This window comes from Ochotona princeps, chromosome 15 (assembly GCF_030435755.1).
Source record: "Ochotona princeps isolate mOchPri1 chromosome 15, mOchPri1.hap1, whole genome shotgun sequence".
Taxonomy (NCBI): domain Eukaryota; kingdom Metazoa; phylum Chordata; class Mammalia; order Lagomorpha; family Ochotonidae; genus Ochotona; species Ochotona princeps.
Window position 1 is genome coordinate 22,605,195 of NC_080846.1, and position 25,759 is coordinate 22,630,953.

Below are 25,759 nucleotides of genomic sequence, written 5' to 3' on the forward strand. Positions count from 1 at the left end.
AGGTGCCGAAACAATTTTATTGGAAGTACCCTTGTAATATCAATCAATTACTAAGTAACAAAAGTCCATTATGATTTATTTTTAAAAAGTCCATTTATGATCCCTAGACAAAGCTGGTACAAAGCATAAATGGCCAAACTACCACCTGTCTCCGGGGAACACACAGATACAATTCACATGCAAACTTGTCACAGTTAAAGAATAAAATGTTACGTATGATTTAGTGAAGCTTCAGGGATTATATTGATCTTTTATTTTAGAAACAAGGATGCTGAGATATGGAGAGGAAAAATAATAATACAGATAATTTCAGGATACCATCCCAGTTTTCAAGACATTAAAAGGTGTAAATAAATCCATCTTAAAAACATGCATGCTTGTTGCATAACTAAAATGGAAACTTGACACATGATATTCTTTGTCCAGTTCTATTTCTCAAAGAGATGTTTGTGATCCACTCAATCTTACCACCCAATAACAGGCTAACCTGGTCTTAGCACTAATTTAAATTATGTCACAGATTATTAGAAATCTTGCTAATATATATTACTAAGGTGCTAATTGTTCAATTTGGTAGTAGATGTGGAAGAGCAAACAGTTTAAAGTGGATCGGAATCGGGCCTGACATGGTGGCTCAGTGGCTAAAGTCCTCGCCTTGAATGCACCAGGATCCCATATGAGCGCCGGTTCTAATCCCGGCAGCCCCACTTCCCATCCAGCTCCCTGCTTGTGGCCTGGGAAAGCAGTGGAGGATGGCCCAAAGCCTTGGGACCCTGCACCCGTGCGGGAGAGTGCGGTCACTTGGGGAGTGAATCATGGGACAGAAGATCTGTCTCTCCTCTCTGTATATCTGACTTTCCAGTAAAAATAGATAAATCTTTAAAAAAATAAAGTGGATAGGAATCACCTGGAAAGTTCTCCAATTAAACAGAGGCTTTTTTTAACTTGGACGCATCATCTATGGGAAGAAGAGAGAGTGAACCATTAAGAAACTGAGGGCAGAGGGGCTCAAATGTGAATGTATAAAATTTCTTTATTCTTAATAACAAGACCTAGCCATTTAATTTTATAAGATGAATATGGAAGGACATGTTTTATAGTAAAAGTCCCAATCGTCCTAAAGTTGAAAATAAATGGTAACGTCTCACCTACAGAAAATTAAAAAAAAAAAACTTCCAAAAACTGATAAGCACACAAAATGAGTCAGACAAACCCAATGAGTATTTGTTTTTATTCTTATATCTTTGAAAGATAAAATGATTTGATCGCCAAGAGTCCTGAAAACAAGTGGCTGGACAATCCTCAAACCTCAATTTTTCTGGAATTCTCTTAGTTTTAGAGATCCATGCAACTTGCTATCCTCTGTGTACATTTCAAAAAAGGGTGTGGATACCGTGAGTATAAAACTGGTTGACAGAAAGTTTGGGTGACTTCCGCCCACATTCATTCTCAGTTTATCTGCACTCCTGATGAAAGGCAAGCAAACAAAAACAAACCCAGCAGCCTCTGTATGTGTGTGTGTGTGTATGCAGAATGCGTGTACCACCAAGCAAATATGTGACCAATATTTAAAAATGTTCAACCTCGGCAATCAAGAAGTGTCACTGCAGTTGTTCAGTAGGTGAAATTTCAATCCCTTTGATGAAGACACCATCTTTCAACCACGTTCTGACAGAACCTTTGGTTCCTGTTAGATCTCCCTCCCTGCCCAGTCAGCTGCTGGGCTCCATCTGGAGGGATGGGAGCTCTCCCTCTCCATCATAGCTAAGCGTTCCCAGATCTCAAAGAAGCCCCGGGTTTCTGCAGAGTGCTCCACGTGCAGCTAAGTGTCCCAGCTCGGCAAAGGGCAGCTGGAAATGGATTTAAAATGGCAACGCGGACCAATCAGCGCAGTCCCGCCGTGGCACACATTGGCGTGCGCCTCCTCCACAGGCACAGCGGAACCTGGCGGTGCCTAACGCGCAGTTCAGGTCTGCAAAGTAGGCGTTTGTATTCCAATGGTGGTCTGTATCTTTGAAAGAGAAATCTTTCCCCTGGTGAAAGTTTTTTTCTTTGGAATTCGTCCAAAATAGTTTTGGCCGTGATGTATTAAAGTCTGAACCTAATGTTTTCAGAGTTTGTGTTTTTCAAAGACGGAAAGAAGTACATTTTAAAAAAATGGACTCCACCCTTTTAAAAACGGACCGTGGCCATCATGGTATTCACATAACTAAGCCAACAGCCCAGGTTATAAAATTGGGACGTAGGGGTGGGGGTGAAGAGAGGAAAGAGTTCTTAGGGAGAAGGTTAAATGGAGCTAAATTCAAGGGATGTTGGGCAATTCGTGCCGTTGTGATGTCATTGGTCTCCCGGCCCCCTTTACCCTGAGAGCGTTTTAACCCCGTTTGCACAGCGTCAGCTCAGAGGAGACTTCGTGTCGCCTGTAGACTTTCGCTGAGAAAGGAACTCTGCGCAGAGGCGGGCGCGCTCGGCGGACTGTGTGCACATTGTGTGCACGTGTGCCTGTATCTGTGTTTATGCATGACCTTCTGTGTGCGGGCACGCGCGTGTAGACGAGTGCATGGTGCCCGTGTATCTGCGTCCGAGTCACTATGTCCCTGTCTGCACGTGTGGGAGTGTGTATCTTTGTGCGCGCCCGACTGTGCGCTCCTCAGGCAGAACATCTCGCGGCTGCCGCGGGCTGTCAGAGGTCCCCTCCTGCTGCCTGGCAGCCGCTTCCCACTCACCAGGGCCGGAACTCTGTAGTCAGGTCAGTTAGATGCTTCCTGCAAAGTGTTGGCTCCTCACTGTGGAGGCGCAGGTAAGTGCCTAGCCCTCGAAGCGTGGGTGTGGGACAGCGGCGTTCCCGCGCCTTCTCTGGATTACCGCCCCGCGGTGACCTCAGGCAGCCGGCGGGGCGAGGCCCGCGGCGGGCGGGCCCGGCATCCCCGGCCTGTCCCTTTAACCCCGCCGCCAGGCGGGAGCACGTGAGCCGGGCTCCGGGTGGCACCCGGGCGCCGCCGCCGCCAAGGCAGTTGTATTTCGAACACTGTGTCTGGCCCACCGCCAGGCGCCTGGGCTCGGCGGTCCGCCTGTCCTCCCTCCTCCTCATACTTTTCCTCCTGCGCAGCCCCCTCCCCTTTATCCGCCCACGATTAGAGGTGGGCACTCCCCCTGCCGCCCCCATCCCTCCCACCCCCCGGCCCCCGGCGAGCGCGCGCGCGCGCACACACACACACACACACACACACACACACACACACACATCCCGCTCGGATCCCAGGCCAGGGGCTCAGAAAACTTCCAGCCCCGGCCGCGCGCGCTTGCTGCAAAACGCAGGAGCGAGCAGCGGTCCCGCTCCGACTCTGGTGCTGCAGCCGCCGGCTCCCGCCACCCGAGGAGGCGCGGTGCCACCCACTGCTCTGTCCCTTGCTCATTCTTAGTACCCGAGCTGATTGCATCCGAATCTCCCCATCCTCCCTTTGCTGACTTCTCAGAGCGTGCTTTCTCTCTCTCTCTCTCTCCTCTCTCTCTCTCTCTCTCTCTCTCTCTCTCTCGGCGCGGAGGGGAAGAGGAGGAGGAATTCTTCCCCCGCCTAACATTTTAAGGGACACAATTCACTCCAAGTCTCTTTCCTCTCCCAACCGCTTCCCAAGTGTTCCTGGTGCCCTCACGTCCTGATCCCGGCCCGAGAGAAGAGCCTCCCCTAAGCCCAGATCTCTCTTCCCTTCTCCTTCGCTCCCCTCCTCCTCGCTACCTCCACCTCCGCCACCACCTCCACCTCCGGCACCCACCCACCGCAGCCGCTGGCAGCGCCTCCTTTTCTCCTCCTCCCCTCTTCTCTCTCTTTTTGGCAGCCGCTGGACGTCCGGTGTTGATGGTGGCAGCGGCGGCAGCCTAAGCCACACAGCCCTCTCAGCGCGCCCAGCCGTGCCCACAAGCGCCCGCTCCTCCACCTTCCACCCGCGTCTCCGAAAGGTGCCGGGCAGATTCGGGCGGCCGAGGCGCAGCGCCTGCAGCGGCGGTAGCGGCGGCGGCGGCGGGACGCAGGATGAGCGCACGCGGGGAAGGCGCCGGGCAGCCGTCCACTTCAGCCCAGGGACAACCTGCCGCCCCGACGCCTCAGAAGAGAGGACGCGGCCGACCCAGGAAGCAACAGCAAGTCAGTACGGGGGCGCCGCGGGAGCGCCGGCCCACCCCGGCTTCCCCCCTTCCCAGTCGGGGCCCCGCGAAGCGTGGGGCCACCCAAGCGCGGGAACCCAGTGACCGCGGCCCCCGGACCCTAAGGGCGGCCGGCTGAGTCCACCCCCTCCCACTCCGGGGGCGCCGGCGAGTCCCGGGCGCCCGCGTCCCTAGGCGCGGGAAGATGGGGAGCCGCGGCGGGCCTCTGAGGGAGGCGGGAGGTGGGGTCGGGCTCCGTGCGCCCTCAGACTTTCGCTATTGTGCGCCGCTCTGAGGAGCGCGGTGTCGCTGGGTGACTGGAGGCGGCGGGGTCCCACAGTCCGCGGCTCGCCAGCGCTTTGCAGCCGCGTTTGCAGTTGCTTTGGAGGAAGAAGGTGCCGAGGACAGGGGCGCTCGAGTCTGTCAGGGCTGCTGGGGCTGGAGCCCTGGAGACCCTCGAGCCTCTCGGGGCTGCTTGTCGGCGGGAGGCTGGAGCGCCGCAGCCGCCCCCTTGGCGCCCTCTCTAAGCTCTTAGTGGCCCTAGATTCGCGCCCTCCCGACAAAGAACGCGAGTAGGGACCCGGGGCTGCCCGTTCCACTTAGGGCTTTTAAAATGGGGCGCTGCGGCCGCCGGAGGTGGCCCGGAGAAAGGGGCCACCACAAAGCCCGGGGCCCCGCCAGACGAGGTGAACTCGCCCCGCCGAGGGCACGTTGGACGGAGCGTCCCGGAGGGTACGAGGTGGCTGGATCACTTTCTCGCCCTGCACGCCACGCGATTTTTGCCCCGCCTGAACTACGCACCTCAGAGCTGCAGAGAGTAAATATATTCTCTAGGGCGAGTTGCTGGGGGTTGGGAGGGACAATCTAGGGGCTCCCGGGACCCCGCGGAGTAGAGGGTTTTGTCTGCGGATGCAACCAATTAAGCGTGCAGCCGGCGCTTGCAGAACCCAGGGCTCAGGGTTTGGTTCGCTGCAACTTCCAAGCCTCGGCGGGCAGAGTTGCAACGAGACGTGTCTATTGAGAACATTTAAATTCCACTTCCTCGGGCTTTAAAACTTCTCCTTCGTCCTTTAACCTAAATCACTTCCTTCTTGGTAAACAGACCGATTAGAAAATAAGCCGAGTCCCGAAGCTGCCCGAGAGCAAGGTGGGGACGCTGAACTGAGTTGGCTAGCCCGTGCGTTTAAAAAAAAAAAAAAAAAAAAAAAAAAAAAAAAAAAAACAACTGAGAGGGTTGTACCTTTTTTGAAATCATCAAAGGAAACAAACCGGTGTAGAGGCGCCGGAGTTTTCCCGCTCTGTCCCAGCGACACTTCATACCGCGTTGGGATCCTGGTTTACACCTCCCAAGAAGTCCCTGCCCTCCCCCTCATTTCCCACCCGGAGCCCTTCTTTCTCTGAGGTTACTAATTGCACCCCCGCCCCTGATTCCTAAAGAAAATGCCAGGAGACCTGGAGGTGGCCTTTTTTTCCCCCTTCCCCCTTTACCTTTGGGTGAAGGAGGAGTTCACAAAGAAAGAACTGGGTGTCTCGGCTGTGCGCGCTGTGGTTGTGCCCACAGACCCTGGCCGCGGGTTAGAGACTTACAGGGGAACTTCCCCCCAGATTTTGTAAATAGGGTGCGAATCTTCAGTAAGAACGTTCATGCGTTTTAAGTTCATTAGTCTCATCTAATCACTGAAACTGAATAGATGATTCACTGGGTAATCATTGAAGGGTATGGGATATTAACCATCACATTCTCTTAACCACTGGGCTATTTACAACTGGGCATAAGAGCCACTTCCAGTGCTGCACCTCATGATTGCTTCTTTCTGCCTTCCTTTCTCCTCACCTCCCCCACCCCAGTCCCTTTTAGTTTTCTCCAGCTCACCCCCTAGAAGAGGTTTTTTTTTTTCCTCAAAAGAACGTTTTGAATAAAATATGTTTATTTGTATCAAAAGATATTTAAATTTACGACGGAGGCCATGCCTGACATCTCCAAAAGGAAGCGGAGAATGAATTGAAGCAATTATCTAGATAATTCAAGCAAAACCTCCCACCACAGTTTTTACCGTAATTATTTGGAAATTTTAGGGAGAATGGAGTTATTTTCAGCTGAAGAGTTTGGATAATTGCTCCAATATTTCACTTAGTGTATGCCGCTTGTGTCATAATCAACCCAGCGTGCAGGTACTGAGGGTTGGTTAAAAAGCCACTCTCTCAAGGTGGAAGATTGTTGAAATTGCTGCTGGGTTGCTTTTACATTTCTGTTTGAAATGCCGGTGGAATGTTGTTTTATAAAAATGCTTGTTACCGCCATGTGTTTCCAAATGAATAGCCTGTCAATTTGCTTATTCAAAATATATGACCCTCCAGAACATGCATCCTTTTCAGACTTTGTTACTATTTGAGGTCTGAAATGGAATCCAGTTTTCATGTGCAAAATAGTTTCCTCTTTGAACTTTTTATTTAAAGTGTAGTTACTTCCCCTTTCTGGAAACTCAGTCCCATTCCCATCCCTTTATCCTTGAACTGAATGTGTTCTACCAACTACTCAATAGACAGAAAAATCAAGCCAAAGATTCAGGACCAGTTTCTTTTAGACATCTTGCCACAACAGCATTTTCTTTTTTTTCTTACAATTAGGAGCCAACCTGTGAGCCCTCTCCTAAGAGACCCAGAGGAAGACCTAAAGGCAGCAAAAACAAGAGTCCTTCCAAAGCAGCTCAAAAGGTGAGAGTTTTAAAGTCAAGCTCTCCTGATTTCATCCATGACTTACTGGCGCCCTCCTGTAATTTTCGCATTCTAAATCCACACCTAAGGAGCCGGCCCAACTGGGTCACCCAAGACTCATTTCCTACAGTTAACATTAGTTAGAAGAGAATTAACCTTTTTTCTAAGCAGATGTTTAGCATACCAAGTTCATGGAGATGCTTAGAGTGTTTATTTTTAAAGCAAATACCAAATAATAAAATGAAGATGGGGCTAAGAAGGTAAAGGGAGGTGGAAAATAACACAGTAGGTAAAAGTTATGAAATAGTTAAAAACAAACCCTAACTGTGAGTTTTGCTGGGTGATGACATTTTTGTAATTTCTTCTGTAAAACAGTAGAGACACACTTTATGCTTCTTTATATGACTGCTACAAACCAAGTACCTCTGTTAAAGTGTAGTACTTTGCCAGAAAGATGATACTGAAAAAAGTTGTCAATATCAAAACCTTAAAGGTGATTACTAAGAAAATCATTTATTTTATAATAAACCTGCCATATAGTTTGTCATAATTTCAAAAAAGCCTTTCCATCAAATGAATACTCTGAATTGGACAATGAGAAGTTACTTTAAAAAAAAAAAGCAAAATATTTGACTCGCTTAATCTATAGTTTTGGGCAGGATAAGACACAGTCAAGTGTAAGGTTCAGTGTTTTCTTAGTACATTTTAAAGTATAGCTTAAAATAGCTGTATGTTGGTTGTTTTTGAGTTAGCCAAGAGTCAAACTTGGTTCAGTGCATCTATATACAGAAGGGAAGATGAATACAAAAGTCATTTTTATGGTTTTATAAATAAGTTGGAAAAAAGTTTCTTCATTTTATCTGTAAGCTTATGTAGAAGTTGAAAACAAAAGCTCAAAAATTAGCAGAAAACTTTGATATATCTTTTTAATAGATTTTAGTACAGCATTTTACAATATTTGTTTGAGTGGGCTGTATACTCATCTTTTTGGAATTAATGTTTTGGGTGGTTTTCCATGTAACTGTGGGCATTAACCATATTAAGTATGATAGTTTACAGTATGTAGTACACTGCCATAGCAACTGGTGATACATATAAAATTATTTAGGAGGGAGCTAGGAGCTCTTATCTGTTTTGTTTCCACAGTTTTGAATGGAGTTAAAGGAACAAACTTCCCATGCATTTAAACTAAAGTGCCATTCTCTGAGTTTAGATTTCATTGTGATTCACATTTAATCAACAGACTTTTAAGTAGCATTCAATAACCTTATTTAAAAATGCCCATAAATAAGCTGGTATACTTAATATGAATATTTTTCCTATTTTGTCCCATTCTAACTGGTTTGTAAATTAATACAAAAGGACTAATTTTATCAAGTAGTTTTCTTTGTGTTGCATAAGTGTGCAGTTTATACAACTTAACTACCTGAGAAGATGGGACAGAACTATCTTGGTAGGTATGTAACAAACCCCAAAGCTGTGATATAGCTGCTTTGAAAAATTCATCGTTGGGGTATCCCTCAGGAAAAAAAAAGTCATTAAATCCTACCATAAGTCAATTACTTTGAAGTTAATACATAAGATGTTACTCTCCAGATCTCATTGTATTACATTTTTTTGAATAAGAGATAGAAATGATCCCACCACATTCTCTTTATTTAAAAAAAAAATTCACCACTGGGTACAAATTCTGAAGGGGAAAAAAAAATGGAAATCTGGACTCATGCCTGATTTAACCACCTACAACAAGATGTTATCTATTGCTCAGGAGTTTTATTTTTACCGACTTTACTGAAAGGTGTTTACAAATGACCTCTTTCATCTTCTTGATATACTGTTATAATTTCCAAAAGAGAAATAAGTTTTCTTTTACTCAAAGCAGCTCTCTGAAATCTCATTCTCCCATACACAATTGTTTCATACAATTTTGTTAGAAAAGTTCCTTTTCCAATAAAGTGAATAAATACATTTGCCATAACATGACTGTTATTTTTCTTCAGTTTTATAAATTACGCTTCATTTGGAGAAGATAATACTTTGCAAAATAATGAATGACATTGATGAATTGTTCATGGCATGTGTTAACAAAGTATTTCACATTCAAATCAGTGTTTATTGAGTATGCTACCACCCTATATTAACATGATGATTGAACATATACTTGTTTGTCAAACATGTATTGTATTCTCAAAATATAGTTTTTAATGCAAATATTTTAGAAATTGTTATATTGCTCATAACATGTAAGATAAACATGTCCTGCTAGACTGACCAGGATATGGGCAGGCTTCTGTAATTTAATAAATTGGGTATTTTCCTGAAAACTGAGATACATCGCAATGAAAAATTTGTTTCAAAAACTGGTAAGTATGTGAGAGAAAAAAACGCTGTAAATGTGTTGAGGATGCACCATCCACTGAAACCTTGATGATATTGTGTGTTTAAAATTTCTTGCTGCTTATAAAATGTGTTTGGACTCTGTAACTGGTCTTGGGGCATTTAAAAACAAAACTGCTTGCTAGAAAATTAACAGTGTGAAACTTGACAAAGCATGTAGAAAAGATAATTATTTCTCAGTCCACTTAGACTGCTCGCAGATCTATTCCCAGGGATGGTCATTATGTGGTAATTCTAACCATTCCTGAGAACACCAATCCTACTGTTGAAAATCTGTCCCTGAATTAGTTTCATATCATTAAATGAATAAAATTAATCATAGGCTGTTTTCCGAAATATATAACTTATCCAATGTATGTGTGTATGTTTATACTCATATGTATGTGTTTGCCCTTTTAACTTGAAATATTCGTTTGACCAATTGTCTCTAAATTCCCTGTTTGTTGTGTTTTTTCATGGCTGGGCTGGATGGAAATACTTCGTGTTTTGATGTCTCCCATGTTAAGAGAAAAGGAAGATACAATCTATGAAATTCTTTAGGGTTTTGCTGTTCCTTCTTCTTTATCAGAAAGCACTGGAGGGAGCTGTCCCTAATTTTTCAGTGTTAATAGTCACATGTCACATTCAGCCTTAAGTGTCAAGCCTATCTTATTCAAGTGCTGTTAGAAAATTTTTCCCTGAAGTTTCATGAAATTTTGATTAAATGAGTATAGAAAAAATATCGCAGGTGTGAGATAGTTTCATGTCATAGCTTTGCTTGACCTTCATTTGCTTGTGTGTGTGTGTGTGTGTGTGTGTGTGATATCTAAACCCAGAGAACAAAATGCAGGGTGAAAATATTGTGTAGGTGAAGTATGTATATTTTCAATTCTGTGGTCAGAATATTTACTTTCTGTTTTCAATTTGCCATTAGAAGAAGGTCTGATATCAACTGGATCCTCCTCAGACAAGGCTGTGCCTCTTCTACTCATGGGGCATTCCTACAGTGTAATTGCTTTTCAGTAAGATATTACTGCCAGCCATCACAAACAGTTTAGGAAGAGGGGATGTGAGTTTTACTCATTCCTTCAGATGAATCACAGTATAGTTGCTGAGTGCGGACAGAGTTTTCATTAGACTGTAGTAGCACAATTGGAGTGACTTTGGTCACTCATGATGGAAGGTAAGTCAGGGATGGAAGATAACAGAAGTTTTACAGATCTTATGGTTTCTACAGTACTAGTGTGATTCAATATGGTTTCTCTATGTTTAATGGGCATTTGAGTTCCATTGTGGAATTCAGGTCCCTTTTTGAGTATACAAATGAATTTAGGCATGTGGAATTAAGTAAAGCCCAACTGTTGTCTCTTCATTGTCTTGATTCTTCCAGTCTAACTTGGTTAAAATTTTGAGTTGTTTATTATTATAATTATTATGCTTAACTTTACTAGAGAGTTACTAAGACTTACCTAATGGCATCCATGAATTCTTTCTGGTGAATCATCATAGATTATGACCCCATATGGAAGAGTCCGATGCATATGAATTAATTCCTGGAGTAATTGGATTTCAGGAACCCTATAGTTCTAAGTCTCCAGAAACTATCGTCTTCTAACTCCTTCATCAAAAGTTCCTCATTGTTTTGGCTGACCTCCATTTCTAGCTCATTTCTATCTCAATGTCTCAAGGGATCGTTTTGCTTAAGAGATTGAATATATGAGATTGCTATTGTATTACATTTCTGTTCTTTCTTGACAGTAGATGCTGAAGGATACTTTATGTCATTTAAATCCTTCAAAACTGTCTTGTCTCATTAGCTGACTTTCTATAGTTCCTACAGCACTTCTTGAAACCACATTGCTAGACACAAGGGTAGAAACTGAATTTTATTGTCCTAGATTTGGAAGATTTTAGTTACGATTTTTAAAAATTATGCCAACCAGGAGAACAAGGTGAATAGAGACCTGACTACATTGTAAGACTGTGGTTGATTATTATATTACTTTAATACACTGAACAGGGTTTTTTTAAAGATTTATTTATTTTTATCAGAAAAGCAGATATACAGAGAGGAGGAGAGACAGATAGGAAGGTCTTCTGTCTGATGGTTCATTCCCCAAGTGGCCGCAACGGCTGGAGCTAAACTGATGCGAAGCCAGGAGACAGCAGCCAAGAGCTTCTTTCGAGTCTCCCACACAGATGCAGGGTCCCAAGGCTTTGGGCTGTCCTTGACTGCTTTCCCAGGCCACAAGCAAGGTGAGTCAGTGGGGCTGCCAGGATTAGAACTGGCACCCATATGGGACGCCAGTGCATTCAAGGTGAGGTCTTTAACCGCTAGGCTGTTGCACCCAGCTTGAACAGTTTTTAATGGCGTACTCTGATGGATTTCAATTAGCAGTAGTAAAGACATTTTTTTTTAAAGAAAAATATTTTGTTCATTTTTACTGGAAAGAAAGATTTTTGTAGAGAGAGGAAAAGAGAGAAGACAAAGAGAGAGGTCTTCCATCCACTGTTTCACTCCCTATATGGCTGCAATGGCAGAAGCCCTACCCTATTCAGGTAACCCATTTCCCATGTGGGAGCGGAGTGATCCAAGGACATAGCCATCCTTCACTGCCCTCGCAGGACACAAAGAGGGTACTGGGTTGCAACTGGAGGAGCTGAGACTAGAACCAACGTCCACATGGGATGCCAGTGCTATAGGAGGAAAACCAATTTGCTATGCCACCAGCCCAGGACCCAAGACACTCTCTTATATAGGATAATATAGGAAACAGTTTGCTTAGAAGATAACTCCTGCTAACTCTTTCGTCATTGCTATTAGTCTTTGTAATCATAAATGAGGTAGAAGGAAGACTTAGAGGAGGAGAGTTGCATCTTTTGAAATTGATTGCCTCTGTTTGTCATTTTGGTATTGGTTTTAATTTGTGGACTTTTATGCTTCCTATTGAAAATAGAGGGTGAGAGAAATTTGTAGTATCTATTAAACATTTGAAAAATGGATCCACCCCAAACTGGAAAACTCGTAAGACCATGCTATCAAAGGAGTAAATTTGGAACTTATTTAATGCTTGGTCTGATTGGGTGATCCAGTTGATTTCGATGCCAGCGTACTCTGATTCACACTGTTTATAGTTTTCCAAAAAGCATATAAAAGAAATAAAATGTGATTTTCTAGACTTTAGTTAGTTGGTTCTGAATACTTTCGGGTCCATCAGCTATTAGTCCTACTGGGGAAAAAAAATCAAACACCTGAAAACAAAACAAAAACACTCCACAGGTATCTTACTAGCTCTCTTTTGTTGTTGTTAAGATGCATGGATTGATTGGAGTAAGGAAGTTCTGGCTTCCGTGTAACATCTAGTACAATCCATATAAGATATGATGAGAGCATTCAGAAAAGCACAAATTTAAGAGCTGTCTAAATTTGATCCTGAAATGAGAAATTTTAATTGCTAGAACTTTTAATTGCTAGTCTCTGCTTTTGTCCAAGTCTGTAATAAAGTTGAAAATATTTTATTTTTAACTTCCCATTTGACTATCACCATAGAAAGTATATTTTTGCTGTTTAAACTATCTCATGAAGATTTGGATTCTCTTACCAAAGAACTGACCCTTTACTACTGTAAAATCAGTCTGTTTTTTGTCAGCTAGAACAGGTTCAATTTAATCTTCCATGAAGCTAGAATCAGAGGATGCAATAGCTGCCTTAATTAAGTAAGAAAATGCTCAGAAATCAGAGTCAGTCAGTGTTTTTCTTAAGAATATCATTTTTAGATAAGAAGAAAGAGAAAAAAATGCAGTTGAGTACCTACCAAATGCCATAACTTTTGTCAGGTACCTTATATATAGGAAGGAGCTTCCAAAAGTTCATTAAAAATGTCATCATCATGATCATCATAAAAAAAGTGGTCATCTTTAAATCCTGCTTTCCACAAACTTTCTGAAGCTTCTGGTACGTTAGCTCCTTTAATCTTGTGAGTTGGCACTATGGTTTCAGTGCCACAAATGAGAGAAAACTGACTCAGATATAAGTTCTGGAAAGTTCAACGCCCAGGTCTGGTAGATGGTGGCACCAGGGTTTGAATTCAACTTTGATTCTAAACATATACCCTTTCCACAACTATAACTATTCTATGGATAGCAGATTTCAGAAAATATGTTTCTGATATCTCCATTGATTTGAAATGCAGCTGGAATTTAGCTTTTGAGAAACTCTTGGCAGATGACCACGGGATTAAAAAGACAATGGGAACCAAGGTGTGCCTCCTGCAACTGATGCCCACAGACGTCTCAATAAACTATAGGGCTGTGCCCTTGGGAATTTGTTAATCCAGAAGTTTTCATGTTTGTTAAATAAGAGAGCTAGAGGAAACAAGTTTTAAATGTTTACCAGGCTCCACAATTCTGATGGTAAAAGGGAACTAACACACACATAGGGAGAGTTCTAAAGTTCAGAGAACATCCATATTATGAGAAAAGATTGAGCATGCACTTTAATATTCTTTGCACTCAAATAAACCTCTAGTTCAATTTTCCATGAACCATTTGAAACCTCATGGTGTAATATAAATACTAATTCCTAACCTCCCTGCCATTTTCTTTCCTGATATATTTGCTAGATGAATTACCTTTCCATCCCTTCCTTCCTTCCTTCCTTCCTTCCTTCCTTCCTTCCTTCCTTCCTTCCTTCCTCTCTCTCCCTCCCTCTCCCTCCCTGTCTCTGTCTTTTGTTGCCCTTTAAGAGTCTAGACTACCAGAACTCAAAGAAGAAATGCATTTCACATGTAGCATGCCTCCCAATTCCCATCAAGTTGTCCTAAACATGTTGTTATATTAACTATATAGTTCGGACTCTAAACCTTGAAAAAGAAATAAAATCTTTAAGTGAAAGCGAGCAAAGAAGAAACAGCATTTTAAAAAAGATGATCACTGTGAATATTAGCTTAATCATGCTGTTAGTAGCCTGTATTACAGCTCTTAACACAGAATTATAAAAGCACTCCCTTTTCTTCTTGTACATAAGAAATGAATGAAACTTAGAAGTAGTCATATCTCAATTATATATAAGTTTGTAGTATAGAACCCAATTCTATTCCAGCAAAGAAAAATCAAATACATACTTTTACAGAATTACACATGTTGATATGTTAAAACAAAACACGACCCCTAAATGTTTTGTTTTGTCTTTGTTGAAAAAAGAGCATGAAACTCAAGAAAACAATGTTAAAGTCAATGTTTTCCAATATGTAAAAATCCTGGACCTATGCTGGTTTACAAATTAAAATCCTAGCTTGTTTTGCAGCCTTTGTGGAGTTTGATTAGAATGATTAAATAACATGGGTTTTAAAGAACAATGATAACCTCCCAGATCGATGCTACACAGCACAGCTAATGTATTTTTTCTAGACGTAGTCTCAGGAGAAGGTTTCAGTTTACATGTAATACTGGCCTCAGCCACCAAGGAGCAAACTTGCTTTTAACAAGTTGAAGTGATAATCGTGATATTTTGCCCTTCAGTTAATGGTGCGAATTTAATTTCTCAATAGGCTTTTTGTACATGAGATGATCATTTAGAAGTCATCTTACTTGCAGGTTTCTTTCTCTCTATTTGAGAGATTTGTTTTCTCTGACTTTGAAAAGAAGAACCCTTTCAGAAGAAAACCCTCTCTCTTCAATAGGTTTCAGCAGTACCCAGATCACATCATGGTTCCTGAAACACAACAAGTGCAGAAAAAAAAACTTAGGAGCAGCTCCATTAGCCTTGAAGGTCAACAATCTGCTCTCCCCAAACCCACTAGTCAACATCATTGCCATCAGAAAAATTTGTGTCTTTCATGTTTGTGCAGTTAGCTGCAGGATGAATTGTGGAATCTTGCAGTTGCTCCCAAAGATTCAATCAGATGTTGCCTCCAGGCTAGGGAGTTTTGTTCTCCCGTAATTCACTATGCATTGCCAGAGCATTTCCTCAAAGCTTCATGTAATATTGGAATCGGAATATTTGCACTGTCAGAATCTTTTTTGAAATTGGACTGACTTAAAGGAGAACTTTTCTTATGAGCGTTCCATCTTGTTAGAAGATGGGGAAAGACAAAACAAATCAAAACAAACCAGTTAAACACCTTTCTGTGATGGACACATCCACAGACTTCAGTGTCTTCTTCCAGGAGAGTGTTTCCATTAAAAGCACAGGTATTTGAAGCTAAACTTTCTAGAGGAGAGGGGAGTGTGTGTTGCACCCAGCACATCGCTCTCTGTCCAGGAGACAACACAGAGCTGGTGTGGTTTTACTGACTACACCTTGCTGTCACTTTACTTTATTCACGCCGTTATGACTGATCCTGTCCATCAGGGTTGCTTTTCTGGTATCATTGAGAAGTAGCAAGCTTCCATTCAGAATGCCTAAATCTGAGTGCTGGAGAGGCAACCAGGTTTCCCTTTGCTCTGAATCAGGGATGTTAGCTACAGCAATGACAGTGGTCACTTCCTGAAATGTTTTTCTATGGTAGTGAATACTTGTGCACTAGGGTAACTTTTTAAGAAGGAAGAAGCAGTTTTTAGAGCCTAACTGGAAAAGGTTCCAAATCTCATCTTTCAATGAGTTATTTACCTAACCTATCTAGGAGAATTAATTCTGCAAAATAAGAAAAATAATAATACCCACTTACTAAGGCAGCTTTAAGGATTGAAACAGCACATCTGATTAAGTTAGTACAGCCCCTGAGTTACTTTAAATGCTCAGTAAATGCAAGTTGACACTGCAGTTATGTAGAGCTAAGGCTAATTAATGAGACCTGTTGGGTAATGAAATCAGATCAAAAGAAAAATTATTTAATGAGGAATCTTGTAGTCTGTGATATCTATCATCTATCTATCATCATTTATGTTCACTTATTTTTAACAAGTAAATTGAGAGAAAGAGGAAAGTTTTATTTTTCAGTGGTGCCAGATGGAACATGCTATTTTGGTGTCACTGTGCTTATTTTGGTGTTACTGTATTTACTGACTAGTAACCCAGAAAGCACAAGAAAATGGGAAACAAATTATCCTGGGTTAGGTGCCTGTATTCTTATGTTAATGTGGCCTTGGGATAATTAGCATATGTAGAACAATATGGATAAATTTTCTTTATACTGAAAAACATAATCATGTGTATTTACAGGTGTATGTGATGTGGTGTGTGTGTGTGTGTGTGTGTGTGTGTGATGGTGTGTTAGCAGACCTGGGAATTAGAGTAGGGTGACAAATACAGAGAAAAGGCCAATGCTTTATCCAAAATGTTAAGATCTGATCCAAGCAGGAAGCAAAATCCTTTAATATCATAAAAAGCTCATGTAAAGTAAAATAAGAAAACACACTCTCCAAATTAAGAAGAATGGTATCAGCTCCTTAGAGTGTCAATTATTGTTATTAATGTATATTTGCACTAATATTATTTTTAGGCATCCATGAGGGCAAATCATAATGATTTCTGCCACCTCTTTTTTCCTTTTTCTGTGATATTAAGTAAACTGACAGATGATTGCTTTTGGCATGAAACAGGAAATTAACCATGGAGAAACAGACAAATGTTGGTTATTTTGAATTAGAATGCTTAATGTATTTTTTACATTAAGAGTTGCTTATGATTAGAAACGTGGATGTTATTTGCAAATTTAAAGCAATATTTCCACATTGACGTTTGTACTTTTTTATACAATGCAGAAATAAAATTTAATTATGTAAGAAACATTAATTTTCTAAAATATTAATTGGTGTACTTAGGAAATATCAGGATAATTTTTAAAATTAGAAACAGAAAAAAAAAGAAAGAAAAATAGCTTCAAAAATATTTTTTGTGTGCTGCAGAAGCCATCTCTCGAGGGCATTCTTTCAGGGAAAGGAGTTACATTTTTACATCATGCAGTAAAAAACAAGGAAGCAGAATGGGACCCAAAATGTAGAAAAAGATGACCCTAAATGGGAATATGGCTGCTAAGACACTTCTGATACTTTGTCTGCAAACTAGAATATTCTTACTTGAAATTTGTCCCTGGGCACTGTACTTTTTTAAATAGTGTCAGGTAGCAAACCATGTGACTTCCTTTTTTATTTTGCAGAAAGCAGAAGCCACTGGAGAAAAACGGCCAAGAGGCAGACCCAGGAAATGGGTGAGTTAGAACATGTTGTTTATGATTTTTGCTTGAAAAAAAAGATTTGAGTTTTAAATGAAAAAGAAAAGTTTTATTTCACCAGTTACAAGAATCTATAACTTCTTTTTATTTTTATTATTGCTCTCTGATACAGTTCAGTTGCTGCTGGGGTCTCCCTTCCCCTTCTCCCAAGTTCCTTCCCTTCCCTTCTGTTCTCCCTTCCAGTCTCCCTTCCAGTTTTTCATGAATTTTCCCAAGTCCATCATGCTGCCACTGGAGTATCTCCCAACCATGTAGGAGGTTGCTGTGAGTTCATTTTAGTACCCCAGGACTCTAATGAAGGTACAATGATGACTAGATCTTTAACTCTGATTTGATGAGTCTTTGAAAGTGTTAAGGTGAGTGACAGATTATCACCAATGCTAGCCATCAGACCCCAGGCGTTTAGTCTGAGAACTTTCTTTTCTTAAAGGTGACTCCCTTTTAATATCTCCTATCAGCATCAAAATGCTCCTGTTCTTTCAAAGGGGCTAACAATGAAATGACTGATTCAGTGGGTGGAGTAATTAAGGTTAAAGGGTATCATTAAACCTTGAAAGTTGATAGCAAATTGTAGTAAAATTAATATGAAAGGTATATGAGATAGCTTTTAATCTCTCTCCTTTTTTCCTTCTTTCTTTCCTTCCCTCCTCTCCTCGTTTCTTCCCTCCCTCTCTTGCTTCCTTCCTTCCTTCCTTTCTCTCTCTCTCTCTCTCCTCTCTCTGTCTCTCATTCTTTGTTTCAAATGTGTTGGATGATTTTGTGGTTCCTGTTTTCTTTTTCACATTGTTTTGGCTAGCAAATAAAGATCTACTTTCCAGTTGTTCTTGGTTCCTTCAATGGCCACGCTGCAAGCTCTGAAATGGGACAACTGCACCCATCCAAGTGTGCTTGATCCTGTAGGCACAGAATTCCTGCACCCTCTGAGGCCAGAAATTCAGACATTGCGGAAGAGTTTTGCTCATTTTAGCGTTTGAATCTTTGTGGGGAGTGGGGTGCTAAAGCCGCTCCTGGGATTGGTAGGGGCCGTTGCAAGATGGCGGCTGGCCCAGGGCCAGGAGGCGGAGTTGGTGTCGCCAGCAAGTAAACTGGAAGTCACAGGGATAGGCTAATGCCCTCGCTGTGATTACTGGCCTATCACATAGCGCCAAGTGGACCCACGGGGAGAAGTGATTGGTGGAGAACGACATAAAAGTAGCTGATAAAAGCTAGGCAGGACGACAAACGAACAGACGAACGGACAGACGTATGGCGGATGGAAAAAGATGGGACGAGGGAGAAGAAGGACGGGTGGGAAGAAGGGGGTCGGAAAGAGGGCTGGAGAAGCGGCGGAGGAAAGCTTAGACCAATGGGGACAGGAGCAGTGGAGATAAGGATTTAAACGCAGCCACTTTTGGCAGTGAAGGGTCCGGTTGCGGTTCCAGCTTTTTCCAGACCCTCAGAGTATACCTCATTATTTTAGTGTCGCTGCAGGGCAGTGACAAATCTTCATGTTTTTGTTTTCACATTACCCACAGTCTTTTGGCCCATATCACCTACTGACAGAAGAGAAAACTAAAATTAAATAAAACCATTCTGAAGTGTGCAGAAGGCACCCTCTGCACCGGTTGCCATGGCAGGGTGGGTGCAGGGAGACGGTGTCCCTGGCTTTCTTCCTCTTTTCTCTGATTGATTTTTTGTGCTCTATCTTCTTTCAAAATTTTTCCCCTGCTATTCTGGGTTGTATTTTCCTGTTACTTTGCTATTCCTTTTTCTTCTACAGTTCTGCATCACTTTGTATTTATACTTTGGTGTTGCCTTTCATTTAATTTATTCATCTTGTTGGTTTTTTTTTTTTTTCCTCTGCTCAACATGTGTTGGGATTAGATTTCTTAGCATAAAGGAACAGGGGTGATCTTTAGATTAAAAACATCTCTGTTCCAGAGTAACCTTGTAGTAAGAAGATTTAATTCCATCTTCTGTTCCATAAATGAATTTTCCTAAGCCCACCCTTATATGCTGATCATCTGGCCTGTGCTGTTACCTTTAATATTACAGAACTCACCAGCCCTTAAGGTTGCCTTTCTTTCCCTCAGAAGCCATGAACATTGGAGTATTCTTACACCGGACTCCTGTATCTCTTGGACTCCTGTAACTCTTGGCCGCTGTCTCTAGGTCTCCCTCCTGGGAAGATACAGAGTAATTGTTTTCACTTTGAAGATTTATTTATTTTATTACAAAGTCAGGTACACAGAGAGAAGGAGAGACAGAGAGGAAGATTTTCCCTCCGATGATTGACTCCCCAAGTGACTGTAACAGCTGGTGCTGCGCCGATCCGAATCCAGGAACCTGGAACCTCTTCCGGGTCTCCCACGCGGGTGCAGGGTCCCAAGGCTTTGGGCCGTCCTCGACTGCTTTCCCAGGCCACAAGCAGGGAGCTGGATGGGAAGTGGAGCTTCTGGGATTAGAACTGGCTCCCATATGGGATCCCGGGGCGTTCAAGGCGAGGACTTTAGCCGCTAGGCCACGCCATGGGGCCCATTGTTCTCTCTTTGATTCATGATAGCTGTTCTTATACCTGAGGACAGTTAACACATACTCTTTGTTCTGATCTCTGGGTTGAATATCTTTAATCCTTTCATTATATCCATAAAGAAGTGTGCTTATTATTCTTTCGTAAGTGTTTGTTTTTAATCTTTTGAAATATATCACCCAGAACTAAGTATCATATTCCAGGTGTGGGATCCATAAGCAGTGAGTTTATCACCTCCCTTGTTGTACGTATGGTTCCAGTTATTTCTTTTTGCTTAATCAACTACTTCAAAACTTGATAGTGTAGAAAAAAATTTATTATACTTATGGATGTTTTGGGTTTCAAATATGATCAGCACAGGGAGAAAGGTCTGTTTCTGCTCCAAGGATTTCTGGGACATCCACTGCAAAGACTCACTGGGCTCTAACACTCGGGGTCTAAATCTGGAGACTTCTGATCCTGGAGGCATGAGAGGATTGGCTGCAAGTCTGGGTATGTTTGTGAATGTCCACCAGACAACTCACACAGGACCTATGAAATTTGTTGGCCTCAGGGGAGTCATCTGGCTTGTGTGCAATCAAAGCACCTAGGGAGAGTGTGCTGGTAGCTGAAGAAGAAGCTGAAGTCAAAAGTTCTACTTCCGTTATATACTGGTGAGCACACTGGTGACTAAATTGATGATGACATCAATCGTCTGCTATTTTCTTAGCATCGAACTCTGAAACAACATCCATCCAATTGAACTCATCAGTAAGAAAAACCTATATAATCTTCCCGATAGGAAATGTAATAGAAAATAGATTTAACTATTTGAATTTCTGGGATTGCTGTGACTAAAAGGAAATAAATGGTAAAAATATGCAATAAAACTTTACCAGAAACATAGCCTCTAACTCCTCTACCTTTCAGCTCTTTAACCTTTGGGCTAGCCTGTGTTTACCAGTTCCAGTCCACAGTCATATTTATGTCCCATACTCCTATGGTTTTCCACTGGCCAACGGATTGATTACAATCTCCCTAGTACCTCCATGCACCCCAGTTTTTGTATCACCATTGATTCCCACTACTCTTTCTCTGACAGCCAATGTTTTAGCCAAGCTGATAAAATAGGCAATACGTAAAGGAGCCTTATGATTTTTTTCTTAATAGGTTCTTGTTAATTTGGGGTGAGAGGAGTCTGGATTTCGAGTATCAGATCTTCATGCTGGGTAAGCGGCCCATGTGTGAAGGCATCCACCATAAAAATTCTAGCCTCTCTGGAACCAGCTGGATCCTCACTGACTCTCCTAGTTTCTAATTTTTACTGGCTGCCGGCATGGAAAATACCATGTGACCAATTGTTAACAAGGCCTTGATTTGGTCCCCAAAGAAGAGTTCATCTGCTTAGAAAAGGAAACAAAAGGAAACTGTGTGTTTTTTTCTCAACAGTGTGTTTCCTCTTTGCTTGCCTATCTTCTGTTGGATAGACTGCAGCCAGTCACAGCAAGACAGTCTGTTCAATGGCTTGTACTAAAGAAATAAATCGTTGCATTTTTCCATAGGAAATGGGCTTGCACTTTATAGAAAGTTCAGTTCTTTCCAACAGTGTCATTCATTGATTTCCTTGAGCTAAAGACCTATTTTTGAACTGAAATGACTGGATATATGTTTTAGAAGCCTCCTTTGCTCTTGTTTTAAAGTTTTTGGATTTAAAAATATGTTCTATAAATTTTGTAGATTCGTGTAACACATCCTGAAAAAAAGTGCTAGTGCTGGAACCCTCTCCTCTCGCATAGTTAGGATCAGTACTTGATAGGTTAATCAGACGTTGATTAACCACAAATCTGTGGGTATGGAAGTGAGACTTTCATCAATGACGGCTGTAGAATGGAGCGTTGGCTAGCTCGGGTGATCCAGTGAGCATTTTAGTTGCATTTAATTAACAGCACTTGTACTCTTCATTTTCCTTTGTCTTCCACTCCCACTCCTTGTATCAGGTGACAGATCTGTTATTTTGATCAGATCATCTGGATTTTCATTTGTGGGTTTATATGTGTATAAAGGGTAGTAAGTACAGAAAGGAGAGAGAAGTGGGGCTTAATTTTTCTTCTGCCTTTTTTTTTCTTTGTTTAAAGCTCATAATCTAGATTCAGATGGCTTAGGTTCAAGCCCAAGCCATCACCTGGCTATGGAGCAAATCGTACAACCTTTTTAAAAGACCCAGATATACTTCTCATATGAATTTAAAAATCTTTTTGACGATTAAGTGAAGTTATGCATGAAAGGATTTAATAAAGGTAATAACACATAGTAAATCCTCAAAAGATGTTAGTTTCACTTTATACTTTCATATTGTTATCAACCAAAGCCTATGTCTTCATTTCTTATGCTGTAGTTACTCATGGGACAAAGTTATGAGTCAAACTAAATAAGTATCCTGAGCTATACCATGTCTTCAGTATTTCTATGCTGAAAACTATCAAGATTAAGAATTAATAAATTTATTTGCAAGGGAAAGTTTTATATTGCATTTGCAAAGCTTTCTTCAAAGGGAGGTTCAGTGTTGTGTATTGTTAGTCAACTTGAAAAAGTGGTATTTCTGCTCTGCATCAAGTATACAAATGCCACAAGGTGCTTGTTCTTGGAATTTCTACTAGCCAGTTCTTCCAGTTGGAATCAGGCATTTAATACTCTTTTCAATTTTTGCTTCAGAAAAGTGCTCCTCATATAGCTAGTCTAACCATGAAATATTTGGAAAAACAGCTTTAATGTGATGGAGCTAAAACGTAAGAATACAATGAAATAAGGAAGATGTTAACGTTACATATGAAGTGCGCCTTCCAGATAGTGTATACTGAAGCAGCCAGTATATCCGGAAGAAAGGCAGTAAGGACCAAATAATGATTAGTGAGCTTAGGCAGTGCTTCCTGGTGTTCTGCTTTCTAGAAACGTCTATGAAAAAGGAAGCTAACAATAGGAGGAAAAATATTCCCCAGTATTAATTGATGGCTCAATGGGAAAAATATCATTCTGGCTGACTGCAGGAGTGGGTGTGGAAACTTCTCTTGTGTTGGTCATTAAAAGTTCATAGCAATTCCCAGCTCTTTTGTGAGACTGCTGATTTTCTCATTTATTAACAGGATGTTGCAGTATGTGAACTTTAAAGTATGTGTTTTCATTTTAGCTCTTATGGGGGGGTAGTTGTGTTTTATTAGAGAGTCTGTGATACACAGGGAAGTGATGTAATTTCATTTGTCAGTGAAACATACACGACTTTAGAGAGACAACAAGGACTTTTTGTTTTTCTGGTTTTCAGAAACACAGAAATTTAAATGCTGATTTGAGGATGGAATGGGAGGAAGTAACTCAGAATAAAACCCACTACAACTAGCTGAATTCAAACTCTCTGATTTTCTTCTAAATATCCCAGCATTCATATATTGAAAAACCTGAAAATCTAATTTTGCAACTAAAGCATTAGGTTTTCATTTCCACTACTTTTTCTCTCCGGATGTTTGTTACTTAAAACAAAACAAAACAAAACAGCCAAAAAACCCCTTTGGGCCTTTGGAATTTAATACTCGCCTTGTTCCAGCTGAAGTATATGTAAAGGGATATTCAGTAATTCACATTCTCAACAATTTTAACCTTGTGCTTAGATTAGAAGAGGGGAAGAAATGACTTGATAGAACAACAAAAACTGTTTGGTAATGGGCAGTGAAGGTGAAATCATTTTCCTTTGGAAACGTATCAATAACATGCTTTAAAAATAGGAGATAATCTCCTTGCAAGCTCAGTAATTACACAGGAATTTTCTAATGCATATGATGCATTTCAAACTGGTAAGTAATATTTTCTGAAATGATCTCTTTCTTTGACATATGTTGCGATTAAAAACAGAATACCGAAGGATGGGGAAGGAGTGGCTTGAGCCCACTACAATGATTTTTTTAAAACATTCAACATGAAAACACTAAGAAGTCACACCCAGAAGACAAGAATCGAACTTGATCATTGTAGAGTTTGGATTCCAGATTAATCTTTTTTGTTTGTTAATAGTATTGAAGTGCTATTTTTGAGTCATTGAAAATGATTATTTTAATCATTCTGAAAAGTAAAGCCTTTAAATAGAGTTTCATCATGTATACTGTGCAGTCATCCAGTTCAGTTGGGTGTGGTCAACCTATGCCAGACTCTGATCATTCAAGTTTGTAAAGACAAAGACTGTAGATTCCATAACTTAGGTGCCACAAAGCCTTGTGATCTAATTAAACTGTAATCAAGGAAGGATATGCTGTTCTCTTACTGATGGAAGCGTGGAAAATTCTAGAAAAAATTCAGGAAAGAGTCAGATGAGTGTCTTGTTTCTCTACATGATGTACTCAGATCCATGACTATTGGCTAAGAAAGTCATCTGAATTTCACTTTAGTAAAATGCCACATATTTCAGAATTCAATGGCAATTTTTAAAAAAAGATTTAGTTACTTTTTTTTTTTCAGAAAGGCATATTTTAGAAGACACAGAGAGAAGACCTTCTATCCACTGGTTCACTCCCTCAGTAGCCACAATGGCTGGAGCTGAGCCTACCTGAAGCTAGGAACCAGCGTTTCTTTTGGGTCTCCCATATTGTGTGAAGGGTCCTAAGGCTTTGGGCTAGGAAGCTAGATGGGAAGTGGAGCAGCTGACACATATAGAGCAGCCTGCGCCCATATGGGATTCCAGAGCATTCAAGGCAAGGATTTAGCCACTGAATTATTCATCACCCTGGGTCCTCAATGGTAATTTTATGTAACAGAAAAATCTAAGCAGGACTTTTATTGTACCATGTACTATGCTCTCATACACATGTTTACTTCTACTCATGCAAAACTAAATATTTATAGAAGGCTATACATATTTATAAGAATAAGAAATCTTCATGTTGTATGTAAGTAAAACCAGTATGCTACACATTTATATTGTTATTATTATTTTATTGTTTTTGTTGCGGGGTAGGGGAACAGGTGAGCAGGCAAATGAAAATATAGTCCAAGAAAATATTTTTGTTCTGTCTTTAAGGCTAAAGTTCTTTTTTTGTTTTACGAGAAAAAAATAGGTCAAAGAATTCTTGATTCTAAACTTTTCAATATTTGGCACAGATATCTAATTACTATTGGCAAATTTGCAATCCAGCAGGATTAAATCAAACCAGTTCTCAAAATGGAACTTGTACCTCTGCATTTTATGAGCTGAATGCCTTTGGGCAGGTTGCTTAACTTACCCATGCATTTTCTCATGTTTAAGTACCTGACAGGAACGTTTTGTGCACAGCTATCAGCGGCCAAGCGCTGATGGTTGTAAAATACAAAAACTGTGATTGCCACCACCAGCTCCATCATACAGGGACTGGTGGTGGAGTTTATAGATGCTCCAGTGTCCTGTCCCCTTCACTTTGTTTTTCTGACTCCCCCCTGCTGCCTGCCCTTTGGCCATTTCACTGCTCATTAGCGCCTCCACCAGATGGCGGGCAGGATTGGGAACAGGGGGTCAGCTCTGGTAAATGACTTGGTGGGAGGGAGCTGGGAGTAACGGGCGACAGAAGGTTTTCAGATTATCTGTTGATGTGATGTATCCAGCCTGGAAGCTTCAAAGATCCTATCCTTAGGGATAATTCAGTGCAGTCATGACACTGAGATGTGTTTTCATTAGTTGTAAACATAATTGTAGATGTGAGTGAATTGTACATTTTTGGACTACTATAATCAATAAGACCTATATTTGTTACTTTCTGGTTGTTGGTAAGTGATTGCAAAGCAAGTTCAGTCTAGCAAGTCATTCGCCCACATTCACATTCTGAGGAACTACATTGAATCCATTTTTATATTG

General features: G+C 41.3%; 1 protein-coding gene across 1 annotated transcript in view; it reads left to right on the forward strand.

Annotated features, from left to right (window-relative positions):
- Nucleotides 1-3,045: 3,045 nt before the first annotated feature.
- HMGA2 (high mobility group AT-hook 2) overlaps nucleotides 3,046-25,759 on the forward strand; it is a 123,335-nt gene continuing 100,621 nt past the window's right edge. Inside the window, exons 1-4 of the mRNA XM_058673212.1 lie at nucleotides 3,046-3,140; nucleotides 3,837-4,141; nucleotides 6,769-6,855; nucleotides 17,331-17,381. Coding sequence (XP_058529195.1) covers nucleotides 4,031-4,141; nucleotides 6,769-6,855; nucleotides 17,331-17,381 — 249 coding nt within the window. The 5' untranslated portion in view covers nucleotides 3,046-3,140; nucleotides 3,837-4,030. The remainder of the gene's footprint in view (nucleotides 3,141-3,836; nucleotides 4,142-6,768; nucleotides 6,856-17,330; nucleotides 17,382-25,759) is intronic.